The sequence below is a fragment of the Lotus japonicus genome, chromosome 6, assembly GCF_012489685.1.
Source record: "Lotus japonicus ecotype B-129 chromosome 6, LjGifu_v1.2".
NCBI classification, from domain to species: domain Eukaryota; kingdom Viridiplantae; phylum Streptophyta; class Magnoliopsida; order Fabales; family Fabaceae; genus Lotus; species Lotus japonicus.
This window is the reverse complement of record NC_080046.1, coordinates 53,186,390-53,211,287: the sequence shown is the minus strand read 5'-3', so window position 1 is coordinate 53,211,287 and position 24,898 is coordinate 53,186,390. Positions and strand designations below refer to the sequence as shown.

The following is a 24,898-nucleotide window of genomic DNA, read 5'->3' as shown; positions in this document are numbered from 1 at the left end:
AGTTTCTAAGTGACAAACAATCAATTATCTCAAAAAATTAAGTCATTGGGTAAGGGTTAAATTATTAGTTTTATATTATATTCTAACACGCTTTCTCACACAAAAGTCGTTTGGGCTTGAAGCGTGGATAAATGCACAGACACACCTATCATGTGCTTAAATTCTACTTTTTAATTAGAAAGTGAGGGGAGTAAGAACCGAATTCTAGACCGCTAAGTCATAGAGGCTCTGATATCATGTCACATCTCAAAAGCTTAAGCTATTGGAAAAAGGGCTAAATGAATAGTTTTATATTATATTCTAACACTAAAGGGTGCAATACCCTCTGTACTGCCTCCGAAAAATAGGGTTCGTGAAAATTTTTAGTTTAGAGTTCTCTCTTCAACGCTCTGAACTTGACCATATTTATCTTTCTCCTTCATTTTCTTTTTGATCCCAATCTTCTAATATATTGGATTATTGTTTAATTCTTAGTAAGTATTATTAATTAATTATATTTTTGTATGGCATCAGAATTATTTTAGAATGCAGAAATTTTTAGGCAACAAGGAGAGAGTGACATATCTGTCTATCCAACGTATAGTACTGCTTCAAAATTTTCTAAGGTAACGTCCCTTGTTGAGGTAGGACCATATGGAGACACTCAGACACTGACACTGTCGACACATTGTGAGAAATATAGAATATCAGTCCAAACAAGTCGAAAATGTCTATGGTATCATATGTTATTGTCATGTTGAGATTGGGGCGCTGTTAGTTGCATAGCCTCTGATTTACTTACATAAAATTTTGGTTTGGTGGCAGACTTTAATTGCAGTTGATAGTATATACTCTTGGTGGCTTAGGTGTATTAGTTGGGTGGGATATTAGTTGATCAAACATATATGGTGCTTTGTTTTTCTTGTGCTGTAGGCACATTTTGTTTTTCCTATATTATTTGCTTGTTTTAATTTTGGGTTAAAACTATAACTGTCCTTGAACTTTGAGCGAGTTTTGAAAATCGTCCCTCGCCGGAAAATTATCTGAAAATCATCCTCAGACTATTAAAAATAATTTGAACCCATCCCTCCGACCACCATAGGTCCGGCCAGGGTGCTTACGTGTGGGCTGAGATCCTACGTGCACTTTCATGTCAATTAATCAGTCCTATGTGTATTTTTTTAAAATAAAAAATCTCTAATTATCTGAATTAAGTAATTAACCCTAATATCCTAATTTTATCTTAAATCCCCAAATTAACCATAAGAATCACACTAACCCTAAAACTAATAATTAACAAATAGCCCAGAAACATTGGATGTTCATGTTCTTCATCATCATCTTCATGTTATTCATAGATAAAATATCAGAAAATTGAGAAAAATGAAGAACCCCAGAAAAAATTAAAAACTAAAAACACAAAATGGTTTTTTCCTTAAATTCATCAGAATCGATTAACCAATTACATGCTATGGTCACAAATTTAAAGCATAGACACACACACAACACATGAATTTAATATTTCATACCAACCCAGAAATTGAGTGGACCATCGATTCTGCCTAAAACACCTTCAGTTCTATTTCTTATGTATATGAAAGCAGGTTACATGTATATTTGAATCAAAGCCCATAATCAATTTTTTCCAATGATAATCAAGCAAAAAAGCTAACTTCACAGGAAGAAGAACAAAACCCAGAAGAAAAGGAAAGTTCAAAGCTTTGATTTGAATCGAAAAACCAAAATACACTCCTCTGGATACCCAAACCCGAGAACCAAGAAGCCCCAACCTGCAACCCCACTCACCGCAACCCAGACCCCCAAAACCCAGAACCCAGATCGTGCAACGGGTGGCTCCGATCAGAGGTGGTTCCTACTCTATGAGATCTTGGATGGTTCAAACGGATAAACGACCCTAAATCTTCAAAGAAACCCAGTAGGATTCAAACGGGTTAACGTTCAAGCGGCCAGATTTGCAATGAAACCCATTTCTGCAACCCCAGATCTGCAACGAAACATACTTCTTCTCTTCTTTGGATGATAAACCCATAAACGGCCAGATCGAACCTTCCTGCATCGGAAACAACCTGTGTTTCTGGGTTTTGGCTTTGGAAGATGAAAGAAGAGGACTTGGAGATGGTTTTTATAGAGGGGGTGGTGGAGGTCGTGGCTGGTGTTGGTGATGATGTAGAGGATGGTGGTGATTGTGGGCTTTTCCTTTGCAAAGGATTGGAGATGATGATGCAGAGGATGGTGGACGTGTTGCCTGGTGTTGGTGAATCTGGATGATATAGAAGATAAGGATTGTGTGATTGTGTTGGTGATTGAGATTGTGAGATTAATTTTTTAATCATTAATAATCTATTTGAAATAAAAAAAAGTTATATATATTTATTTATTGACGTGGCATACATAAGCTTCCACCTGGTACTCATTAATTGACGTGCAAGTACACGTAGGATCTCAGCCCACACGTAACCACGCTGGCCGGACCTATGGTGGCCGGAGGGATGGGTTCAAATTATTTTTAATAGTCTGAGGATGGTTTTCATATAATTTTCCGGCGAGGGACTGTTTTCAAAACTCGCTCAAAGTTCAGGGACAATTATAGTTTTAAACCCTTTAATTTTTGTAAACTCTTTCTATTCTGATTTTTTTTTCTAATCACAATATTATGGACTCATCCCTCCTCAGACCCTGAATTTGTTTATGGGAACATGATTATATCTATTCTTTCCCTTGAGAGATGTGTATATGTAAACTGTTATGTGCTTTTAAAAAAAATCTAAAGTTTTTTTATCACAATATTATGGACTCATCCCTCTTCAGACCCTGCTTTGTTGAGAACTTGTGAGTTACTTATAGTCTACTTACTTCAATGTTTATTTATGATAGATGGATTCTAATGTTGAAAAAAATGAGTCCAAGATTTGGTCTGCCTCAATTGTCAAATGTTTTATAAACATTATGGTTGATGAAGTCACAAAAGGAAATATGCCAAATGGTGTATTTCATTCTAAAATATGGAATTCCATGACTTCCAAATTGAATTCCATGACAAGTCGTTCATTTAGTGTTAAACAAGTAAAACAAAAGATGAATAGATTGCGTACAATGCATTGTGAGTTTTCTTTACTCTTGCAAGCCACTGGATTTGGCTGGGATCCGGAAACCAACACTGTTACTGCAAGTGAAGAAGTCTGACAAACTTACATTCGGGTATGATTTAGTTTAGCGATAAATATTATTTATTTGTGAGGTTATAGTTTAATATATATGTAAATTTTCTTAACAATTAGTTGAATAATTAGTTGCTTTATTTTAGGCACATAAAGAGGCTGCTCAATTTCAGAAGAAAGGATGTGAACATTATAAGTTATTGGGCATCATATTCAATAGAAGTACTGCAACTAGAGTATTTCATCATTCCTCTACCCAAGACCCACCAAATACAGATGAAGAAAATGAGCTTGAAGATCAATACTTTAACACTGGGGTTCATGTAAATGTTGATAAGGATAGTACAGATGATGAAGTGGAGCACATCTCACGTAGTGGAAAGCGCAAAATGCCTATAAAAGAGTAAAAACCCAAGAAAGAGTCTAAATCAAATCAAATGGGAGATGCACTTGCAGCATGGAGTGAAGCGTCTAAGGCGAGGGCAGTGATTAATTTTGCTAGAGCTGAGAAACTTATGGCTAAGAATGTGGAGAATACTCCTGACTATTCTATGGCCAAGTGTATGACTGTTCTTGGAGAGATTGAAGATATTTCAGATGATCTTTTTGCAATATGATGTTCACATATGTGTATTCAGGATGGGAAGGAAGTGCACATGACGCAAAGGTTTTTTTGGATGCACTTACCAATCCAAATGCAGAATTTCCTTGGCCACCTGCAGGTAAGGATTTTTTGTGTAAATAAAATAAAGAATCAAAATTAATACACAGTTTGTTGATACAGGTTTTTTTTTATCTTGTTGATTCTGGCTACCCATGTACCGGAGGCTTCCTCTCCCCTTATAGGGGTGAAAGATATCATGCACAAGAATATAGAGGTCAAGGTAGACAACCCAAGAGTTGTGAAGAATTATTTAACTACAGGCACTCATCTCTAAGGATGACGATTGCTTTGGAGTCTTAAAAAATATATTTCCAATTTTAAAATTGATGCCTTCATATAAACCTGTTAGGCAGCGACTTATAGTGACAACATGTTGTACAATTCATAATTATATACGTGAGTGGAATCTGCGTGATGAATTATTTAGTTTATGGGAAGATATGGATCCTATAGAAATTGATGCAATGAATGGAGGTTCCAGCACCATGAATGAAGGTTCTAGCACCATGAATGGAGGTTCCAGCACCATGAATGAAGATTATAGCATAGAGGGAACAAACTCTAATAATGACAACTTATCAAGGTTATCAGATGAAGGAGCAACGCAAATGGCAGGATATAGAGATTATGTTGCGAATATGATGTGGGCACACCGAAATGACTAGTTTATCAAATTTGATTTATGTTCTTACTTTATTTATTAAGTTATACTTATATTGATTTTAGGATTAATGATTATTATACATTGATGATATTTTATATATGTTATTATGCTTATATTTAAGATTTATGGTGTCTTGGTAACTCTTTACATTCATTGTTAACAATTTTGTCACGAATAATTTTCATAAATGAATAAAAGTATATGAAAAAGTCTTATCATTGAGTTGAAACACTTTGGGAGAGGTTTGCATAGGTGAATTTTTGTTTCCAATATGGGTCGCAAGCATCAAATGAGAAGTGCGCAGGTCCCGTGCATTGCATTCCGTTTCTTTGGTTTATGCAGGTTATTTTTCTAGTTGTTTAAATAATGGCAGGATACTAATTTTATTTGCCTTCATGCAAGCTGTAATTGAGTCTATGTGGACACCAATGTAATAACTAATAAGGACTAGTTTGTAAGGGTGTGACGTATGGGCATGTAAGTTTGGGGTGATATTGGTGGGATTGGTATGTGAGGTTGTGGTGTGTTTTTGTTTTGGCTTCGGGATTGGTATGTGCATTTTAGGAGTGTGAGGAATGAAAATTAATTGATTAAATAAATTCATGATAATTACTTTTTTCCTAAGGATACATCCAAACGAGTTTTCTATTTTTTTGTTCTCAAAACATGTTTTGGGAGCAAATTTATCAAACAAGTTTTTATGTTTTTTATTTCCAAAACTGTTTTTAAAATTTAATTACCAAACAAGTTTTTTTCGTATATTGTTCTATAAAACAATGTTTAAAAATTATTTTAGAAAACAATTTTGAAAACAAGAAAATTGAAAACACAATCAAACAAGCCCATAAACGCCGAATACCAAGAAAAGCCCCCTAAAAATGTGTTGCTAGCAAAGTTATTGCTATCACAGAAGATTCAAAGGAGCTGTTGTGGACGAAAAAATTCCTACAAGAATTCGGTATCGTACAAGATAAATATATTTTACATTGTGACGGTCAGAGTGCAATCTATCTCAGCGAGTATTATTGTAAAAAGAAAGTAGGTATTTGTTCCGGTCTAAATCTCCGGTCAGGGCTAAGCAATTAGGCAACAAAAGTAGAAAATAACAAGATAACAAAATGAGTAAAAAAGTGTTGGATCCCCCACCGCTTGGGCGGTGTCCTCTTTATATATTATGAAGTTTTGACCCGTTCGGGTTATGGGTCGCCTGGCCCAATAGTACAAATTAGGTAAGCCCACATAATACAAAGGCTGTAAGCCCGCTAACAGTACACAAGCCCACAAGACACCTAATCTTAAAAGCCATTTTAAGGTGCAGCGTGTCTTTTAGATAAGCCCACAATACAATACTCAAAGCCCTTTAACATATAAAGTCAATAACGCTAAACTTAGATAACTATTACATGCAAAAGATGACACATAAAAAACGACATAAGCTTCGCCCTTGTAACAAGTAAAAGACGCTTCGCCTTTTTCAATGAGCACAAAGAAGCTTCGCCCTTGTCGATTATTGAAGTTACTTCACTTGCTTTCTTTTTTAAGACTCTGATTGAGATCTTTTCCCGTCACTTCACCACCATACTCCTGTCATAATCACAAACAAGATATGCAAATATTTTGAAACTTGAAACTATCCATTATACCTCATGATGAAACGGCGCCTGACAGTTTCCCAAAACCCATATCCACTCAGCATTTAATTCCCACTGACATTTCTGTATCAAACGGTACAAAAGTAATAATTATCTAACTCAAACCCTTCACACCCATTCATTTTCAGAAAACGTTTCATAGGTAAAAATTGATGGACCATCAAGAGACACGTCTTGGAACTTACATCCTCCATTACAGGGCGAATCGACGCGCCTGCTCTTCACCCCACTATAAAGCTTGACCCTAAAAACCTTTTTTCTTACCATTCTCCACTCTTCTTATTTCTCAGTAACTTTCTCGAAAAAACATTCGCTGCTCTGCCTCAAGTGCTTGAAGAATTTCTGGGAATTTCGCCAGAAACACTTCCCAACTCCTTCCAGGTCTTGTCATCCCACTCCCTGGTAATCTCTTCCTCCCTTCAACTTTTATTCATCTTTTCTATTTCTCTATCCTGTCCACCCCCATCTCTTTTAAGCCTTTTCCCTGTTTAAACTTAAAATCACTTTATCACTTCTATAAAGATAAATAATTTTCCTCAAAACTTAGAGCCTATTTACCCAACCTACTTCACCACTTACTCACAGAAAACTCCTACCTGACAAACCCCATTTCCTCTTAATTTTCAGGAAACTTCGCTCTAAAAAATGGTTGCAAAAAATCCTCGTAAATCACCTAAGAAACGTAAAGAACTTCCTGTTGCCGACTCCCTATGGATCTCACGATCAATTGCTACTAGATACAGCGACTTCTGCACTATTCCCAAAGTGATGGATCTGATAACCCAATATAATTTTAGGGCTGATGGTAATGACGCACATTTAGACATAGTCGCCTGCGCCCCTGATGAACCCTGTTGCTTCGGTAAACCTGACCCTAATGGTAAAAATCACACTTACCTCTTTAAAACCCTGTTCCAAGACCTTGAATACAAACTCCCCCTTCCTGACTTTACCTGTTCCAGCTTAACCTTAATGAACATCGCCCCTACCCAACTTTCTGCTAATGGTTGGGCTTACCTTCGAGCCTTTGAATTATTATGCGTCTGCCTAGGCATAATACCAACCTGCAAGAAGTTTTTCTTCTTTTTCGAAACTTCCGGCATGAAGGTAAAGGGCGAATATATTTCACTATCCTCTGCCAGGGGGCGTGGGGTATTTACTCTCTTTAGGAGTAATTTTAAACACTGGAAATCTAAATTTTTCAAATTAAAGGAATCCGAAGAAAGTAAAGATGTTTTCTACTTTGATGATGGAACCCCACGATTCCCTTTCTATTGGACTGATAAGCCCCAACTTATCCACAATGTTCCCGAATCCTCTCTTAGCCCTAATGAAAAATATGAAGTTGATTTCTTGTCCACGATTCACTTGAACCTTTATGATTTCTATGAAGCATTCAAGAAAAGAAACTTAGCCCGTTTTGTTGGTAAGAACATTTTTTCTTCTTAACTTGACTCACCCAAAAGTTTATGCAAAATCCTAACTGCTTTTTTTTTTCTTTTGTATTCTTCAGCGAAGATGTCTCGCCTTTCCGAAGATGACATTCTCCGCTTCCGCCGCGAGCAACATGCGTTGAAGAAGAAGCAATCCCCTGCTAAGTCCCTGACCGAACCTGAAGGAAGTCACTCTGAAACTGAGAAGAATCCAGCCCAGAAAAGAAGAAAAAGAAATCAGAATTCTGAGAAGTCTGCCGAGAAAATCGCCATACAAACTTCACTGGAAAAATTCGCCACCAAAGGGGCGAATCAGTATGGTTCTTCCAGCACTCCACCGCCCTCGTGGAAGTACGAACTGAAAGAATTTGAGGACATGACTTCTGAGGAAGTTACTTCCTTATGGGATTCCCGAATCAACTTCAACTCCCTTGTGGAAACAAACCTTGTGTTTGAAGCTGATAAGGAAAAGATAAGAAAAATTGGGCTTCAGGAGGCATGTCAAGCTGTCATGACCAAGAGCTTGGAAATTGCTGCAATTTCCAAAATGATAGAAATTGAGTCCAACGGCTTTGATGGACTTTCTAGCGCTAAAAAACTTGAAGATAAAGAAAAAGAGAATGAGAAATTGAAGTCCACCATGAAGCTGTTAGAAAAATCCAACAAGGCCAACGAGAAGAAAGCCGCAGATCTGGCTTTAGAACTTGAAAAATTGAAAAAGACTCTGGAAGAAGGTGAAGCCTTACTGAAGGCGAAAGAAGAAGAAACACAAAAAATGAAGGAAGAGGCGAACTCCTTGGCCTCAGAAAAACAAATTTTGAACAAAACTGTTGATGATCTCTCTGCCGAAGCGGCATCTTTGAAAACCTCCATTCTTTCCCAACTTGAAGCTGGCTTTAACAAAGCTAAAGAGCAAATCTTGTTCCTAAATCCCGACGTTCCTATCAAGACTGAAGGCGCTGATCCTTATGCTAGGATCATTGAAGGAAAGTTAATCACGCCCAACTTTGACGAGGAAGAAGAAGAACAAGAACAAGAAGAAGAAGAAGAAGAAGAAGACAAAGACAACAACAACAACAACAACAACAAAGAGGGCGAAGGGGAAAGCAATTGACCCTTCCTGAGAAAAGTTGAAATGATGTTTTGTTCCCGTTGGTCTTATACCAAACGGTTGACTTAGTTTCCTGCTTTTATTTCCTGCATCTCCCGTTTTTAATTAAATGTAACGCCCCCCTCTAATATTAATGCAACAAAGTTTAAGTTCAAAATCTAAGAATCACCCCTATACTATGCTTTAAAATCACTTATCTTCCTCTAAAATCTCCCATTCCTTCTTAAAAAGTAATAACTCAGTAATCTAACTCGAAAGTTATTGTATTCTCTAAACTTAAAGTACCGCTCTAACAGTATAAGAATATGAAAATAATGTACTGCGAAAATACCTTTCTTCTGGATTCGTTTATCCACAAAGGCGTTGATCTTAACAAGTTGTCTACCTTATGAAGAAGGCTTTGACAAATTCCTACAAAACTCGAAGCCCTGGGCTTATTCAAAATTTTCTGTTTCAAGAAAAAATTGATTTTTCTTTAACAACTATTCTTTGAATTCATAAGGCCTTTGCATTTTGAAGTGAATCAAAAATAAAAAGATCAGAAGCGCAATTTGTTCTGATATAGAAATTTGCTCGCTTGGAGACTTTGTGCTTAAGTTGGACAAGCTTAATCCAAGTTAAGGCTATGCTTATAAATTCGTGGCCAAACGCTCTAGTTTTAAGAGACTTACTCTTTCTCAATTGTCTGGAATCGCCCAATTGATAGACCTAAGTTGAAAAGTAACTTAAATGCTAACAAAGCACTAAAGAAATTTTTAAAGGTTATGCCTCATTAAAAACTCTCCCGCCTGGGGTAGAGAAAAGAGTGCATACCTGTTTTTTCATTAACAATTAACGTCATGCCTCGTTAAAAACTCTCCCTAATGGGTAGAGAAAAGAGTGCATGCTACCAAGTCTTAATAGACAAACCACATAGTCTTGACACTTAAACAAATACAGAAACCACAAACAACGAACACGACGTAGTCTTTGAACAGAATAAAACACACTGAAACGAAACAAACAGAACACAACTTCAACTGTAGTAATAACGCAAGTGTTGTGCATTCCATGCCCTTGGAACCTTGCGCCCAGATAACTCCTCCAAGTGGTAAGCCCCCTGCCCCAAATCTCTCAGAATTTTATAGGGACCTTCCCAGTTAGGTGTCAGCTTTGAATCGGTTGGACTTTTTGCCTTTCTTCGCAATACCAAATCGCCCACTTTCATGCTCCTAGGCACCACTCGTGTATTATAACGCCTTTCTGACCTTTGTTTGACTGCAGCCTCCCTTAAACGGACTTCTGCTTTTACCTCATCTGCCAAGTTCAAGTCCACTAGAACATTTTCCCGATTCTGGTTTTCTTCATATGTAGTCACTCGAAAAGTCATGTCTTGTATCTCCACTGGAATCATTGCATCAACTCCGTAAGCAAGCTTGAAAGGTGTTTCTCCAGTAGTGGATTGGGGTGTTGTGTTGTAAGCCCAAACCACTGTGATCAATTCATCAGCCCATAATCCTTTTGCTTCGCCCAATCTCTTCTTCACGCCATTCAAAATCACCTTGTTTGCTGCTTCAACCTGCCCATTAGATTGTGGGTGCTCCACTGAGGCGAACCTGTTTTCAATTCCCATCTCTGCACAAAAATCCCTGACCTTCTTGCTTGTAAACTGTGTTCCATTATCAGAGACAATGGTTGCTGGCACTCCAAACCTGCAGATTATCTTCCTCCAATAAAATTTTTTAACCTTCTCAGCTGTTATCTTCGCCATTGACTCTGCTTCAATCCACTTTGTGAAATAATCCACCGCCACCAAAACAAACTTGACTTGCGCCCCTGCTGGAGTGAATGGACCCAGAATATCTACGCCCCACATTGCAAATGGCCATGAAGAACTCATTGAACTTAAAACTTCAGGAGGTGCCCTGTGAAGATCAGCAAAAACTTGGCACTTTTCACATTTCTTAACATACTCCATACAATCGCCCTTTAAAGTTGGCCAATAAAATCCTGCCCTCAACACCTTCGAAGCCAAAGATCTTCCTCCTACATGACTGGCACAGACCCCCTCATGCACCTCAAACATAATCCTTTCTGCATCCTCTTTGCTAACACACCTTAACAACGGTACTCCTACGCCCCTCCTGTAAAGTTGTCCGCCCATCATAGTATAACGACTCGCCTCTCGTATTTGGTCCTTTGAAAACAGAGCTAAATCTGACCCATCCGCTTCCAGGCACATTCGAATTCTATCCATCCAATCTAATGCTGCTCCGCCCGTAACCACCATAACATCATCCTCCTTCACACTTGGACCCTTCAAAGTCTCTTGAATTACAGACTTGTTGTTACCTGGTTTCTTCGTGCTTGCAAGTTTGGATAATATGTCAGCCCTTGTATTTTCCTCCCTCGGAACATGATTTACCTGAAACTTGTCCATCTGCTTCAACAATTCTTGAACCTTTACTAAATACTTAGCCAACTGAACATCCTTCGCCTGATAATCTCCCTTTATCTGATTCGCCACAAGCTGAGAATCAGTTTTTATTACAATACAACGTACATTCATCTCCAAAGAAAGCCTCACCCCAGCTATTATTGCTTCATATTCTGCCTGATTGTTGCTCGCCTTGAAGTCAAACTTAAGAGATTGCTCTATAATTACTCCACCTGGTCCCTCCAAAACTATACCAGCTCCACTTCCTTTCAGATTTGATGACCCATCAACAGACAAGAACCATTCCACTTCTTCTGGTACTTTTTCTTCCGGAGACATCTCATTCACAAAATCTATCAAGCCCTGCGCCTTTATTTGTCCCTTCTTCTCAAATACTATACCAAACTCTGACAATTCGACAGCCCAAGAAACCATACGCCCTGCTAAATCAGGCTTTTGAAGTACTTGGCGTAAGGGAAAGTCAGTTTTGACTTTGATCTGAAAACCTTGAAAATAAGGCCTCAACTTTCGGGCGGTGATAATCAAAGCTAGTGCAGCTTTTTCTATTTTTTGATACCTTGTCTCAGCCCCTTGTAAAGCATGGCTCACAAAATATATGATCCTCAACTCCTCTTTACATTCTTGCAATAAGACAGAACTCACAGCATTATCTGATATGGAAATGAAAATTGACAACGGAATACCTGGAATTGGTTTTGACAATATGGGAGGCTTAGCTAGATGCTCCTTTAGAGTTTGGAAAGCCCGCTCGCACTCATCTGTCCATTGAAAAGCTTTGTTCTTCCTCAAACACTGAAAGAATGGAGCCGCCTTACTCCCTGAGCATGGTAAAAATCGTGATAAGGCCGCAATCCTTCCTGTTAACTTCTGTACTTCTTTCACCGATGTTGGGCTCTGCATTTCTAGAATTGCTTTGCATTTATCCGGATTAACTTCAATTCCCCTCCGAGTAATCATAAAGCCTAAAAATTTTCCACTCTGAATTCCAAAAGAGCATTTTTCCGGATTCAAACGCATGTTATGCTTCCTGATTTCTCCAAAAGCCTCAGCCAAATCCGTACAATGACCGCCCATTTCCTCTGACTTGACCACCATATCATCCACATAAATTTCCATGTTACGCCCCACTTGCTTTTCAAAGACTCTGTCCATCAATCGCTGATAAGTTGCTCCTGCATTCTTAAGCCCAAACGGCATGGTTTGATAACTATAATTCGCTTGATTCGTCATAAATGCTGTTTTCTCTTCATCTGGCGCATACATTCGAATTTGATGATAGCCCGAGTACGCGTCCATCAAACTCAACATTCCAAATCCCGAAGCCCGATCCACCAACTTATCTATGTTTGGCAATGGATATGAATCCTTTGGACAATGCTTGTTTAAATCCGTATAATCTGTGCACATTCGCCATTTTCCATTACTCTTCTTGACCATGACAACGTTAGCCAACCAAGTAGGATACTTCACTTCCCTTATAAAACCTGCATCAATTAACTTATTAGTCTCTGTTTTCACCGCCAATGCTTTCTCTTCGCCCATTTTACGCTTCAACTGGGCGATCGGCTTCACTCCAGGGTTCAATGCCAATTTGTGGCAAATGAACTCTGGATCAATTCCTGGAAGATCTTGGGCGCTCCAAGCAAACAAGTCCATGTTCTCAGCTAACAATTGCACCAGTCTGCTTTCCTGGATTGGAGTTAAGTTTACCCCAACCTTCAAATTCCTTTCGCCCACCTTCACTGTCTTTGTTTCCTCTTCTGGAGTCACCTTAAAATCTGAAAAGCCCTCTCTTGGGTCCAAACTAACCTCATCTTGATCAACATCAACTCCAAAAACTCTATGTCCCTCCTTCACTTCTCTTTTTCCCATGTGACCATACTGTTTGAAACTGTCAGAATAGCACTTCCTAGCAACCACCTGATCAGCCTTCAAAGTTCCAACTCCGCCCTTATCCAATGGATACTTAACTGTTAAATGCCTTGTTGAAATAATCGCCCCAAGCTTGTTAAGCGATGGTCTTCCAATAAGCACATTATACGGCGATGTGCACTGTACCACAAGAAACTTAATGGCAAAGGCTTTCTCATTTTTACCTTCACCAAACACAGTATTCAGCTCCACATATCCTCTAACAAATACTTTTTCACCAGAAAAACCAACTAATGCCCCATCGTACGGTAACAGATCAGTTTCCGTAAGCCCTAACTTTTCAAATGCATCGCCATATATCAAATCTGCAGAACTCCCTTGATCCAACAGTACCCTCTCAATTTCGTAATCAGCAACTTTTAACATCACCACAATGGGATCATCTTCATGAGGTTGTACTCCCTCAAAATCTCTAACAGTGAATGTAATATCGGGCTGATTGACTCCCCAAGTTCCCCAATCGTTTGTATAGACAGCATTAATGGAATGAACATACCTTTTCCTTGAAGAATTAGTTATACCTCCTCCTCGAAATCCCCCAAATATAGAATGAATGCGCCCTTTAGTTTCAGCGCCAGCTTGCTTCTTTGGTTCAGACTCTTCAATTTCCTTCCCTGTATCATCACGCTTCGTTGAGGTTCCAGCTCCGTCCGAGTCCTTTCGCCCATCCAGTTGACGCATGTAGCCTGCTTTTATTAATGCCTCAATCTCTTTCTTTAGGGTAAAACAATCATCTGTATTGTGTCCCGCGATTCGGTGGTACTCACACCACTTACTCCTGTCCACGTTGCCTGGTGGGCGTTTTGGTTGTTTAGGAAAACGAATTGTGTTCGCCTCCAGACACATGTGCAATGCTTCAGTTAAATTAACCGCGAGTGGGGTCGACCTGTCTTGTTGGTTTCTGGTCCACGTCATCGATCCATAACCACGATTTCCATAAGGCTGAGCACGATTGCGAAAATTAGAGCGGTTATCGAAACGACTTGAATTATTGTAACCTCTCTCTCCTTTTGTAACCGCTCCGCCCGAACGTTGATCATTAACCACCGCCTTTTTCGAATCTAACTGCTGTTGTTGGCCAGTTACCGCCGCACTTTTACGGTTTCTCTTTATGCGATCACTTTGCTCCTCCCGAATGAAACCCTGTACCCTGCTTCGCAACTCCGCCATTGTCTCCACGGGCTTACGACTCAAACTGCTGTTCAAACTTCCTGATTGAAGACCCAATTCAAAAGCCGCAATGCAAATTTCGGGCATTTTATCCTCCAAATGCACGGACAATTGATTGAAACGCCCCATAAAGGATTGAAGGCTTTCATTATGCCTCTGTTGCAAATTAAACAAGGCTGCCGGAGTCACTTTCTGAGCGCGACTAGTTGAAAATTGGGACAAGAATTTCGCCGATAAATCCATGAACCCTGCAATTGAACGCGGTGGGAGCGTTGTGAACCAAGTCATTGCTGACTTCTTAAGAGTTGAAGGAAGCATTTTACACTTCAGAGCATCTGAAGCGCCCACAATAACCATCTTGGTGTTGAAATACACCAAATGATCCTTGGGGTCAGAATCTTCGTAATAAGAATCAAGAACCAAAGTCTTCAAATTATCTGGAACGGTTGTGTTTGCAATGTCTTCTGTGAATGGTTGGAAATCTACCACCATCTCTGCCATTCTACGATCGCCCTCATGCAAGCCCCGATCTTGGTTGATCTCAGCAAGTTGAGTTTGCAGTTGTTGATTGTGTTGACGAAGATCAGTTAGATCCGCCATGATCTGTTGCAAAATGTCGGGCGGAACATTTTCATGGTTAACATGATTGTCCCTTCCGTTTGCTCCAGATCGATTCACCATTTTCAGTGAGTTTGAAGCCTAGGATTGAATTCCTCGGCCCCACGGTGGGCGCCAATGTTCCGGTCTAAATCTCCGGTCAGGGCTAAGCAATTAGGCAACAAAAGTAGAAAATAACAAGATAACAAAATGAGTAAAAAAGTGTTGGATCCCCCACCGCTTGGGCGGTGTCCTCTTTATATATTATGAAGTTTTGACCCGTTCGGGTTATGGGTCGCCTGGCCCAATAGTACAAATTAGGTAAGCCCACATAATACAAAGGTTGTAAGCCCGCTAACAGTACAGTATTTTTGCCATAAATTAAAGAAGCTTTGATCACCTATGGCCTCACTTGAATTGATTGGTGAGAGAAAAATTTGTGATGTGGGTTACCAAACAAATTAGCCCACGCTGTCTATTAAAAGAAAAAAAAAATCAAATTTGTGGGCTGTAGCCCATCCTTTCAATTTAAGGGATTAGTCCCTTGGCAGAAAGTTAATGCGACCAAGAAAAAAGCTAACTAGGGCTTTGGCCCATTATTAATGAGATTTCGTTATGTTGACCAAAAATATTAATGCTGCATATAGATCGAGTATGTTGTTTCGTTGCTCGTAACTTTGATTCATTTCATGTAGAGTTTTGCCTAGGCTAGTGTACTTATTGGTGGGTGTTAATATCCTGGTGAAAATCGTATTATTTTTTACTAGGCTATGTCCTGTGTGTTTTTCCCTTACAAAGTTTTCCCACGTTAATAATGTTGGGTCTTTTGCTTTATTTATCTGTCCCACTCCATGTGTATCATTGTTGTATGGGAAAACTGTTTGGAACCTTCTTCTAAGAAACCTTCTTTTGCTTTATTTATCTGTCCTACTCTATGTGTATTATTGTTGTTTTTGGCATCTTTCATCAACAATTCATAATGTAAAGAAAGAATTGTTTTCTTTGTATTAATGTGCGTGTGTATGTTATAAAATAAAGTATGTTTAATTTTCCGACGGAAAAAATAATAATGAAGTATGCTTACCGGGTTCGGGTAGTCTTCTCTTGGCGGATGCGTTAGGAGTTTCGTTTCTGAGGCCTTAGCCTCGTTGTTTTTCTTGTTTTCTTTCTTGCTTTTGCCGCTCCTTTTTGGTACAAAAAAAGTGTCACACTTAAATAGAATTACAATGGAGAAAATAAAATACTAAAATAATTAAAGCTAATTAAAAGGACAAAATCTAAATCAATCGATTTCAAATTAAATTAAATTCTTATTAATTAGACTATATCAATATCCTATCAATTACAAAAGTCTCTTTCAAAAAACAATCCAATCAATTACAAAATAATTAAAAAAAGGAAATAGCAAATTAACAATTTGATTAAAGCTTACGTGACAGGCCATGTACAGTACATGAGCGTATATCAATTATTAAGGTGATGATCAGTACCTGTATCAAAATTCAAAAGTACCAGTTTTATATGACTTTTGTTTTCACTTGTCATAGTGTTCTCATCGATATGAACAACCTATCACTAGGGAAATAGGAATATTATATCCGCTGAAAGCTATTCTTTGTTTCTTATATATAGATAGGTGTGGGTTGGTTCTGACGTTCTGTTCTCATTTTCGTTTGTTCAACATGTTGCTGTAGTTGACAACACGAAGATAAGCCACTTATCACGTGCCCAACCGCACAAATATTCTAACATTTGTGGTGAATTGGTAATATTAAATAATTTTCAAATTTTAACATTTCAGAAATTAAGTAAAGACATGATGTTAGGGTTTCAATAAAAATTGGAATTTTTTTTATGAAATTAGAAAAAATAGATTAGTGAATTTTGAGGGGAAGAATGGACAAAATGATGAACTTTATTCAATTTGTAAAAAAAATCTTAGAAAAAAACTCAAGAGCTCTAATTAAAATTAAAGTGAAAAATGATGACGAAACCATATAAAAGAAAAAAGAGAGATGCAAAAAGAAAATAAGTATATAATCAACGTCTAACTGATAAGCTAGTTGAAAGAAAAAAAACAAAACAAGTTGAATGCTTGTAAGAAGGTTGAAAGTTGAAAAGCTAACTGATTGCAACAATACGTTTGACGAAACTAATGTCGAACTAGCTAATTTTATAAAATGACAAAAAAAGACCTATATATATTAGTATTAATCTGATTTAACATAATTATCACTTTAAATATTTTGGGTTGTTACCCATATTAAGTGGTTAAGTAGATTATTGTCATGAGCGATACGATTTTGGTCGTCGAGGTTTATTGACGACAATGACTGTGACATTTGGAGATTGTGCCTAACGAATGATTGTGAATTGTTTGGAGATTGAATTACTTTGAAAATAATATTAATATTTAAAATTTATAAAAGAAAATATTAATCTAAATATATAAATGTAGATTCAATCAGAACATGTATGTTTATTTGTACACCTCATTTTAGGTATCATACATTAATCTGATTTTAGATACCACATGCAACAAACACCAATAAATAATTTTTAAGTTGGACCAATGAGTGAAGGACTAGTGACTCGAAATTTATTGCGGTGGAGGGCTAGTGACTCGAAAAGCAGATATTTGCTAAATTTGTCACATCACCAAGGTTTTTGTGCCCTCTCCAAAAAGGCATTAGATCCTCTTGGTTGTTGTAGCTCAAGTCAATTCAGTTCACACCCATCCCAGAGATTGGAGTTGAGCAAATCAGGCAAGTGAATTTCGCCAATGTCAAAATCCAAGAGCGAAATATCAGTGGAGAGTTCCTTCTCATCATCATCAAAGAGAAATGCCAGAATTCCATCTTCTTTGGTGGCAGCACTATCATGATCCACAAGCAATGACTCTGCTCCTGCTTCTTCTAATAATTCTGTGATGAAATTGTCGCTCTGCATTTGCATTGACGGACAAGGGAGAACAGGATCCAGGAGAAGCACCTTGGAGCACTTGGATGCCTTTGTATATATCATATTGTTTTTAGGGGGTGAAGGAGTAATTGATTGAGCCTTTGCTTTCTGATGATCATGATGCAGGTTTTTCTCCTGTGTAGATGGGGTTTTGGTTTTAGACTCACCAGCCATAACACCATCTTGAACTTTTTTACATAAATTGGTGTTCCAGTAATTCTTTATCTCATTGTCTGTTCGGCCTGGAAGCCTTCCAGCTATGAGAGACCATCTACCATGAACAATCAAACAAAACACTCACATTACATTAATTAATCTAATTGTAATTTTATGAAAACAAAAAGAAGGACAAATTAATAAGAATAATGATATTCATATATACAAACAATGTAAACATTCATCATATTTTTCTATCAATCTCTTTGTTAATTATCATATATCACGTAAATTACTTATATTAATGTCTATTGGATGTCTGCATTATGCAGATGTATATATATAAATATTATTTTCCAATTAATAATGTAGAAAGAAAAGGAGAGAACCTACCTGTTTCCTAATAGTTTATGAAGTCGAATGATAAGTTCTTCTTCATCTGTTGATATATTGCCTCTCTTGATACCTGGTCTTAGATAATTCAGCCATCGAAGTCTGCAGCTTTTGCCACAACGCTTCAAACCTGCAAAGCACATCACATGTGAGTGATATTGATGATATTAAAATATAATAACAATGATATTAGCTAGCTAGGATGTTAATTAGTTAATTACCTGCACTTTGAGGAAGGTTCCTCCATTTTCCTTGGCCATGGAGATTAACATAATCTCGGAGGAATTGGTCTTCCTGTGCTGTCCAGACACCTCGATTCAAACCCTTCTTTGAACAACAAGGGCTTCTTCCCATTTCACTCTCACAAATGAGGAAATGGTGTTTTGCCTAAGTATTGTGGGTTTCAGAAAGAGAGAGTGTACGTTGGTTTTTATTGAGAACTTAGTATGTAAGTATCTCACCACAGCTCGTTTAAAGTAAAATAAACACTATCTCACCACGTTTAAAATTGTATAATTGGCTGCTTACGTACCTGCACTTTTGGTTGCATATGCAAAGTGGGCCATCAATATATCAGACTTTTAATTATGTAAGGTGTATATTTTGATGTTAACCAAGTTATTTCACAACCAATATATACCGAGAGTCATTATATTAACGAAGAGAGAGATAGGAAGAAAGAAGAGAAAGTGAAGATGTGATATGTTATTTGATTGATAAAGAAAAGAGAAATAGATATAAAATAAAGGTGGAAAAGGAGTGGAGAAGTGTGTATATATCATTACTCTTATATTAACATCTCATATCATTATCAGCGCACTAAATAGTAGAAAACGCATAAATAGTGAGAAGAAAGTAAATGATTTTTTTCATTTATAAGAATTAAGAATCAAACATCTAATCACTTAATTACTTAAGAGAGGAAGTGATGACACAATACTACAACAACATTCCACTTGATTACTTCTATATCACATGTCATCAGCTTTTATAGTCTTACTATGTATTTTTGAAAATCTTCTCTAGTGTTCATGTTAATTTCATAATAAAACATCTTATACCCCAACAAAATTATATGTAAATTAAATAAGTTAATATCAGGTTACAGACTAATTAAAATACTAAATTAAAAGGTTGAAATAAAAGTACGTCTAAGGTTACTTTATGAGTAGGTTGAGAAATCTATGCAATGATTCTAAAATAAGCGATTATTTGAGGAAAAAAATTGTGTTCCTCGCATGTTCTTAAGGTACTAAAAAAAACTTAGTTATTGCTATTAAGAGGTGAGAGACGAGATAATTGAATGTAACTAAGATAGTGAAGAAAAACAACTGGTAAATAAGAGCAACGACTAAAATAAACAAGGATAAACTTAACATTTAAGGCTGAAAGAAAAAAAAAATAAAAGATTGATAGTAGTAAAGAACTTGGAAAGTAAACAGAGAAATTCGAAAAACTTGTATGTTTAATTGATGATTTGATTGTATTTTTTGTAAAAATAATTTTTTTCCTATTTATAGGGAGAGCTGGGCTGACTACAAAAGTTATATATTCAGGCAAAAGACTACTAACCTACATCCATATTTTTATGCAAGTCACTGCAAATCGTTGGTTGTTAGCAAGTGTCTTCTCATTACTAGTCATCTTAGAAGACTGGTATTCATCATATCGACTGACCCCTAGTTTTTAACAACTTTTCTTATATTTAAGGAGAAGACCCATATCCAATTTCCACGTGGTTAGCCCTAGATTATGCGCATGCATGTGAAAATATCTTCGCGCTCTCAAACCTAGGCTTTCACATTTGTCCACTAATCTTGTCTGAATGCAACATATTTACCCTTTTTTCGGCTACCGCACCTAGGTTTGGCAAACGGCTAGACACTTTCAAATCGCTAATGTGTCTTTTTAGCTTACGTTCATAGATGATAGATGTTATGAACTAACCAATTTTTGTGTGTCAACACATTGCTCCCGTTGATTTTAGGTTACTATGATCGCAACTCTCGGATATTAATTTATGATATGATTATAATGTCTCAGCAAGAACTCCCTTGCCACCCTGACCTTTTATTCAGCTTAGGTTTTTGGTCTACCCCTATTATTAATGGCTTTAACTTTTTCTTCCTATATGATATCACCCACTTTTTTGGACGTGACCAACATCCTTGGCTTACCATTCTATGGACAAGATATTCGATCCCCCATTAGCGGAGAGCTTTAATTTGAAGGTGACACAATTGGATTAAGGATTAAATTCACAAAGAACATGCGTTAGCCAAGATACTGAAGATAGGAACACCATTGGTTCATCGAGAGCTGCCGATGGCTCTTTATGGTTTCAACTTTTGGCCGAACCTTTGAACATCTCTTTCTTCTACTCCACACATCTCCTTTTTTTCACTATAATAGAGTTAAATCACCATAATGTGATATAATGTGTGATTTAGACCATCATTTCATTTCATTTTTATGCTTTATATGAATTTGCAGTTTTTTAGTGTCTTTAAATTTTCGTCAATCCATATTGAAGTTAGCCAGTCAAAATTTTACATTTTTAATCTACGTTAAACTTAACACAATAAATTTTAACTTCTCGATTAGTGTCTAAATATGTGAAATTACACGCCAAAACAAGCATGAACTAATTAATGTATCTCCAAAGTAGCAGTGAGATTAGTTCATCATCTCACAAGAACTAAGTGGAACAAAGCTAATCAGTGCGATTTTTCATTCACAAGAGTTGAGAATCAAAATTACAAATTTTCTTAAAGATCGAATAAAGTGTTAAATCACTACACAAACTCACTCTGTTATACAATCACTTAATTGTAATGAATATAAATTTAATTTTAATCTCTGATAAAGTTTCAGCATCTACCAATGATTGCAGTGGTTATAATTAATTCATTTTATTGTTTTTACTTTTTAGCCTTGGATTTCTAATTGAATCAAATTGAATTCCGCCACGTAATAAAATAGACCTTTGGCACAGGAAATGGAGGACCCCGCCTTGAGTGTTTTTTAATTATTGGTGGTTCTTTGGTTCTGGTTTAGGTCTTCGAGTTTGGTTCCTTTAGCTTTTCTCCTTTGTTTAGAGAGGTTCTTGTTGTTTATACCTTATAGACCGGTTAAATGGTTGTATATTTCTGTGGATGTTTGAGGTTTTGGTTTTTGTATCCTCATTATTCTACTCCTGAGCTTAGCCTCTTCCTTTTTGATATATTTAATATATTTGGGCTTTCAAAAGACAATTTATTTTTCCTACGTAACATGTAACATGTTGTGATTTGGTTGTTAGTGTTAGAAATTTTAAACAAATTTCTAATATTTTAAAGCAGCCAAGTCCTTTTAGATCCTTTTCACCAAAATTCACGGACCAAGTCACTTAAAATAAAATATTCTGACATCAATATTTTCCACTCCTTAATTTAAACACTATCTCAGTCCTACATAGTCCTATAAAATTGTTACTAATTTTTTACTAAATCTTTTATGTTTAGACTTTTAAAACCATTTATGTCTTACATGAAATCAATAGAATATCTTAGTTTAATTTTCTTAATTAATTTTAAAAATAGAAGAATTAATTAATTTAAAAAATTAAAGGAAATAAAAAACACAAAATGTTTATATTAGGGACAAAAATACAATTAAATATATATTTTTTAAAAAAATTCACAAAAAGATATCTAATTTTTAAATCAATTTTACTTAATATTTCACAAGTTATATTTTCTTTTACATCGGAAAATTAAAAGAAGCACAAGACAACTACAAAGCTAACAAATTCCTAGCCAAAATAGGATGAAGCTGGGGAGGAGGGCCCTCCAAGCGAGTAACGGAGCACTGACGATCTACACCCAACACTATAAGACAATCATCTGCTTCATTAGCAGTCCTAGAAATGTGAGCAAGATGGATAGTCCAACTACGCCGTAACAATTGCTTAAAAGGGTAAAGAATATTAAAATTAAGTATTTTACATATGAACTTTAAAAAAAGTTGAATTTCACATTGTAAAAAATTTTACACGTGCCGATCATATTTCTTTTTAGTTGCTTGATTTGAATTTATTTATAACAAACTTAATTATATATGTACTATTTTGATGGTGTGAGTACATATATAAAACTACTTTACCCTATTGGCTATCAAAAGAGTCATGATCATTCTCTTCTGACTTCTCTGAAAGTTTGTTGTTGACTTGTAGCTGAAGTGAAGTGAAGAGTGTCACCTTCCCTTCGTACACCTGCGGACCCTCCTCCTTGACAATGACATCATTATATTGTTGCCGTGTCTCTCTCTCAACGAAGGCGACAACGGCGGCGACAGCAAGACCTTTGCATTTTCTTCTTCGTCGTTGAAATTGATAAAACATTAATATTCCTTGTAAGTTGTCACCCTCAGTCCCTCATGCACTCCAAGTCCAACGCACGAGGCTGCAGATTCCCCATGTTACAATTTTATTTTAGACGATGACTTCGGTGGTACACTATGTTTAGTGACACACCGTGAGAAAAAAATATGAAAGTCCAAAAATACCCTGTAATAATATTGATATTTCATATCTATCCTTTTGATTCCCTAACCTCTTCTCATTTCTCCTGGACGTTCTTGTTGAAGTTTTTTCAGATTTTTTTTCTTCAATTCCTCTTCTTCTACTTCATCTGGGTTCCTCGGTAACAATTGGGTTCCGCTGAAGGTTTTCTTCTAATTTTTGTTGAAAAATTTGAGTTCATGGAAAGTTGCTACTTGTGAGGGTTAACTGTGAAGAGGTTGCAGTTGTGATTTTTTTCTCAAGAATTTGAGTTTGAAGGAGCGATGAGGATCAGGACAGAGGGCTAGGGAGAGAAGAAGGAGGGGTCGGTCATGGTGGATAGAGAAGGCTGACGCCGACGGCGGTTGAGTGTGGTAACATCGTAACAGTAACACAGGGGAGAGCTGTTGAAGATGGTGATAGATTGAAATTGAACAAAAGGATATTTTAGTATATTCAATTTTTAATCACAATTAATCTCAACCATATAATCTTTAATTATTATATCTAAGAGTTATGGTTAAACTGAACCACCATGATACACTTTTCAAGTGGACCACGGAAGACAACACCTTTATTTTAAGACAACTTCTCAGTTCTCACTTATTGTAGAAAAAAATGGTATATTTGTTTTGTTTGTAGTTTTGGAAACAGTTTTTAATTATTAAAAATTGAAAACTTGTTTCATCCGACATATTTTTAAAAATTATTTTTAAAACAGGTGTCATTTTCAGTTTTTAAAATTAGAAACCAAAATAGCTAAAAGATATTTTCAGTTTCTATTTTTAGTTTTTAAATATCAGTTTTCTAAATGTTGGAAAACATGTTATTGAAATTGTTTTCTTCTTCTGAAATACTGTTTAATTTTTTAAAATTGTTTCTGAAAATTGTTTTAAAAACTGAAAACTACAACTGCAGTCAAACAGGCCCAAAGTCTTCATGTTCAGGACAAACGCTTTGGTTCTCGGATTTTTTTTGATCTTATAGTGATTTTGGTCCTTTCATTACATGCTATCAAAGCTAATAGAATTCGTTGATGTGGTTTGATTAATTGACGTGACATCTATGTCATTTCTTCATGTAAATAAATAATTATTTAAACATTGATTTTCTAAATTTAAATCGTCAAGTGAGGCACTTTTCATCTTCATAAAAAGCAGGAAATCATAACTCAGTTCCATAAAATCATATGAGAATAGAATGAGAAACTTCCTAGAAACAAAGGATAATCAATTAAAAGGTCTTTCCTCTTCATTTCTCTATTTCTTCACCCAATTTCCAAAACCAAATTAAAGATCAATTAGCCAAACCCAAAATACTACTCTGAAGAACAAGACCCCACCACTCCCTAATCCACCCTCCCTCAAGCAACCCAACCACATCTCCAAAGACCACCTCAAAAAAAGCAGGTTGTCCTAACAATGCAACATTTTCTTAGGATACAAACAAGAAGCGTTGTCTCAAAATTCAATCTTTTGGGGAAGCTCTACATCTCTGCCCCCTTTCTCTCCTTATCCCTCTTTGGGTGTGTCAATAGTGCATGTGAATGAAGCTAGTGCGAGTGGAGAAGCTTGGGTTAAAACTTGAGCTAGAGGTTGTGCGAAAAAAGACATGAAGAAGAAGGAAAAGAAAGAGAAAAAATGGAATGAGAGAAATGGGATGGGGGTCTCGTGAGATGCTTAGTGTTATAGTGTGTTTAATTTACTGAGAAACGTAGAAGCCCTTCGATCTTCGACCTGACCAGAAAAATCCCTTGAGCTCAAGGAAGTTATGGCCATCATGGCTAAGATTGGTAGTTATGTAAGGATAAGAGAAGAGAAGATGCTGAACGAAATGCCGAGAGGACTGCCTTTCTTGGTGGACACATGGAGTAGTTCATCTTCGTTGAAGATGCACGATTTCCTAACACACACTCGGAGAGAATATTTCTCTAAATAACTTCTCACCCTCCTCCTCATCCTCCTCCCCCCGTTTAGTCCACAATATTCTCACCAAAACCCTTCTCATTCAACAATTGTTGAGGTGTGAAT

The 24,898-nt window shown here is 36.7% G+C and overlaps 1 protein-coding gene across 1 annotated transcript; it reads right to left on the bottom strand.

The window, feature by feature from the left end:
- Positions 1-17,253: 17,253 nt before the first annotated feature.
- On the bottom strand, positions 17,254-18,752 carry LOC130727035 (transcription factor MYB1-like). Its single transcript, XM_057578367.1, has 3 exons — positions 18,550-18,752; positions 18,329-18,458; positions 17,254-18,050 (listed from the first exon to the last, which is right to left on the bottom strand). The coding sequence occupies exons 1-3, from the start codon at positions 18,680-18,682 to the stop codon at positions 17,537-17,539; spliced, it is 777 nt and encodes a 258-aa protein (XP_057434350.1). The 5' UTR covers positions 18,683-18,752; the 3' UTR covers positions 17,254-17,536.
- Between the last annotated feature and the right edge of the window lie 6,146 nt (positions 18,753-24,898).

Coding starts and splice junctions, on each gene's coding strand:
- LOC130727035 (XM_057578367.1), bottom strand. CDS start 18,682: ATGGGAAGAAGCCCTTGTTGTTCAAAGAAGGGTTTGAATCGAGGTGTC. Junction 18,459..18,549: donor GAACCTTCCTCAAAGTGCAG/GTAATTAACTAA, acceptor TGTGCTTTGCAG/GTTTGAAGCGTTGTGGCAAA. Junction 18,051..18,328: donor CATAAACTATTAGGAAACAG/GTAGGTTCTCTC, acceptor TGTTCATGGTAG/ATGGTCTCTCATAGCTGGAA.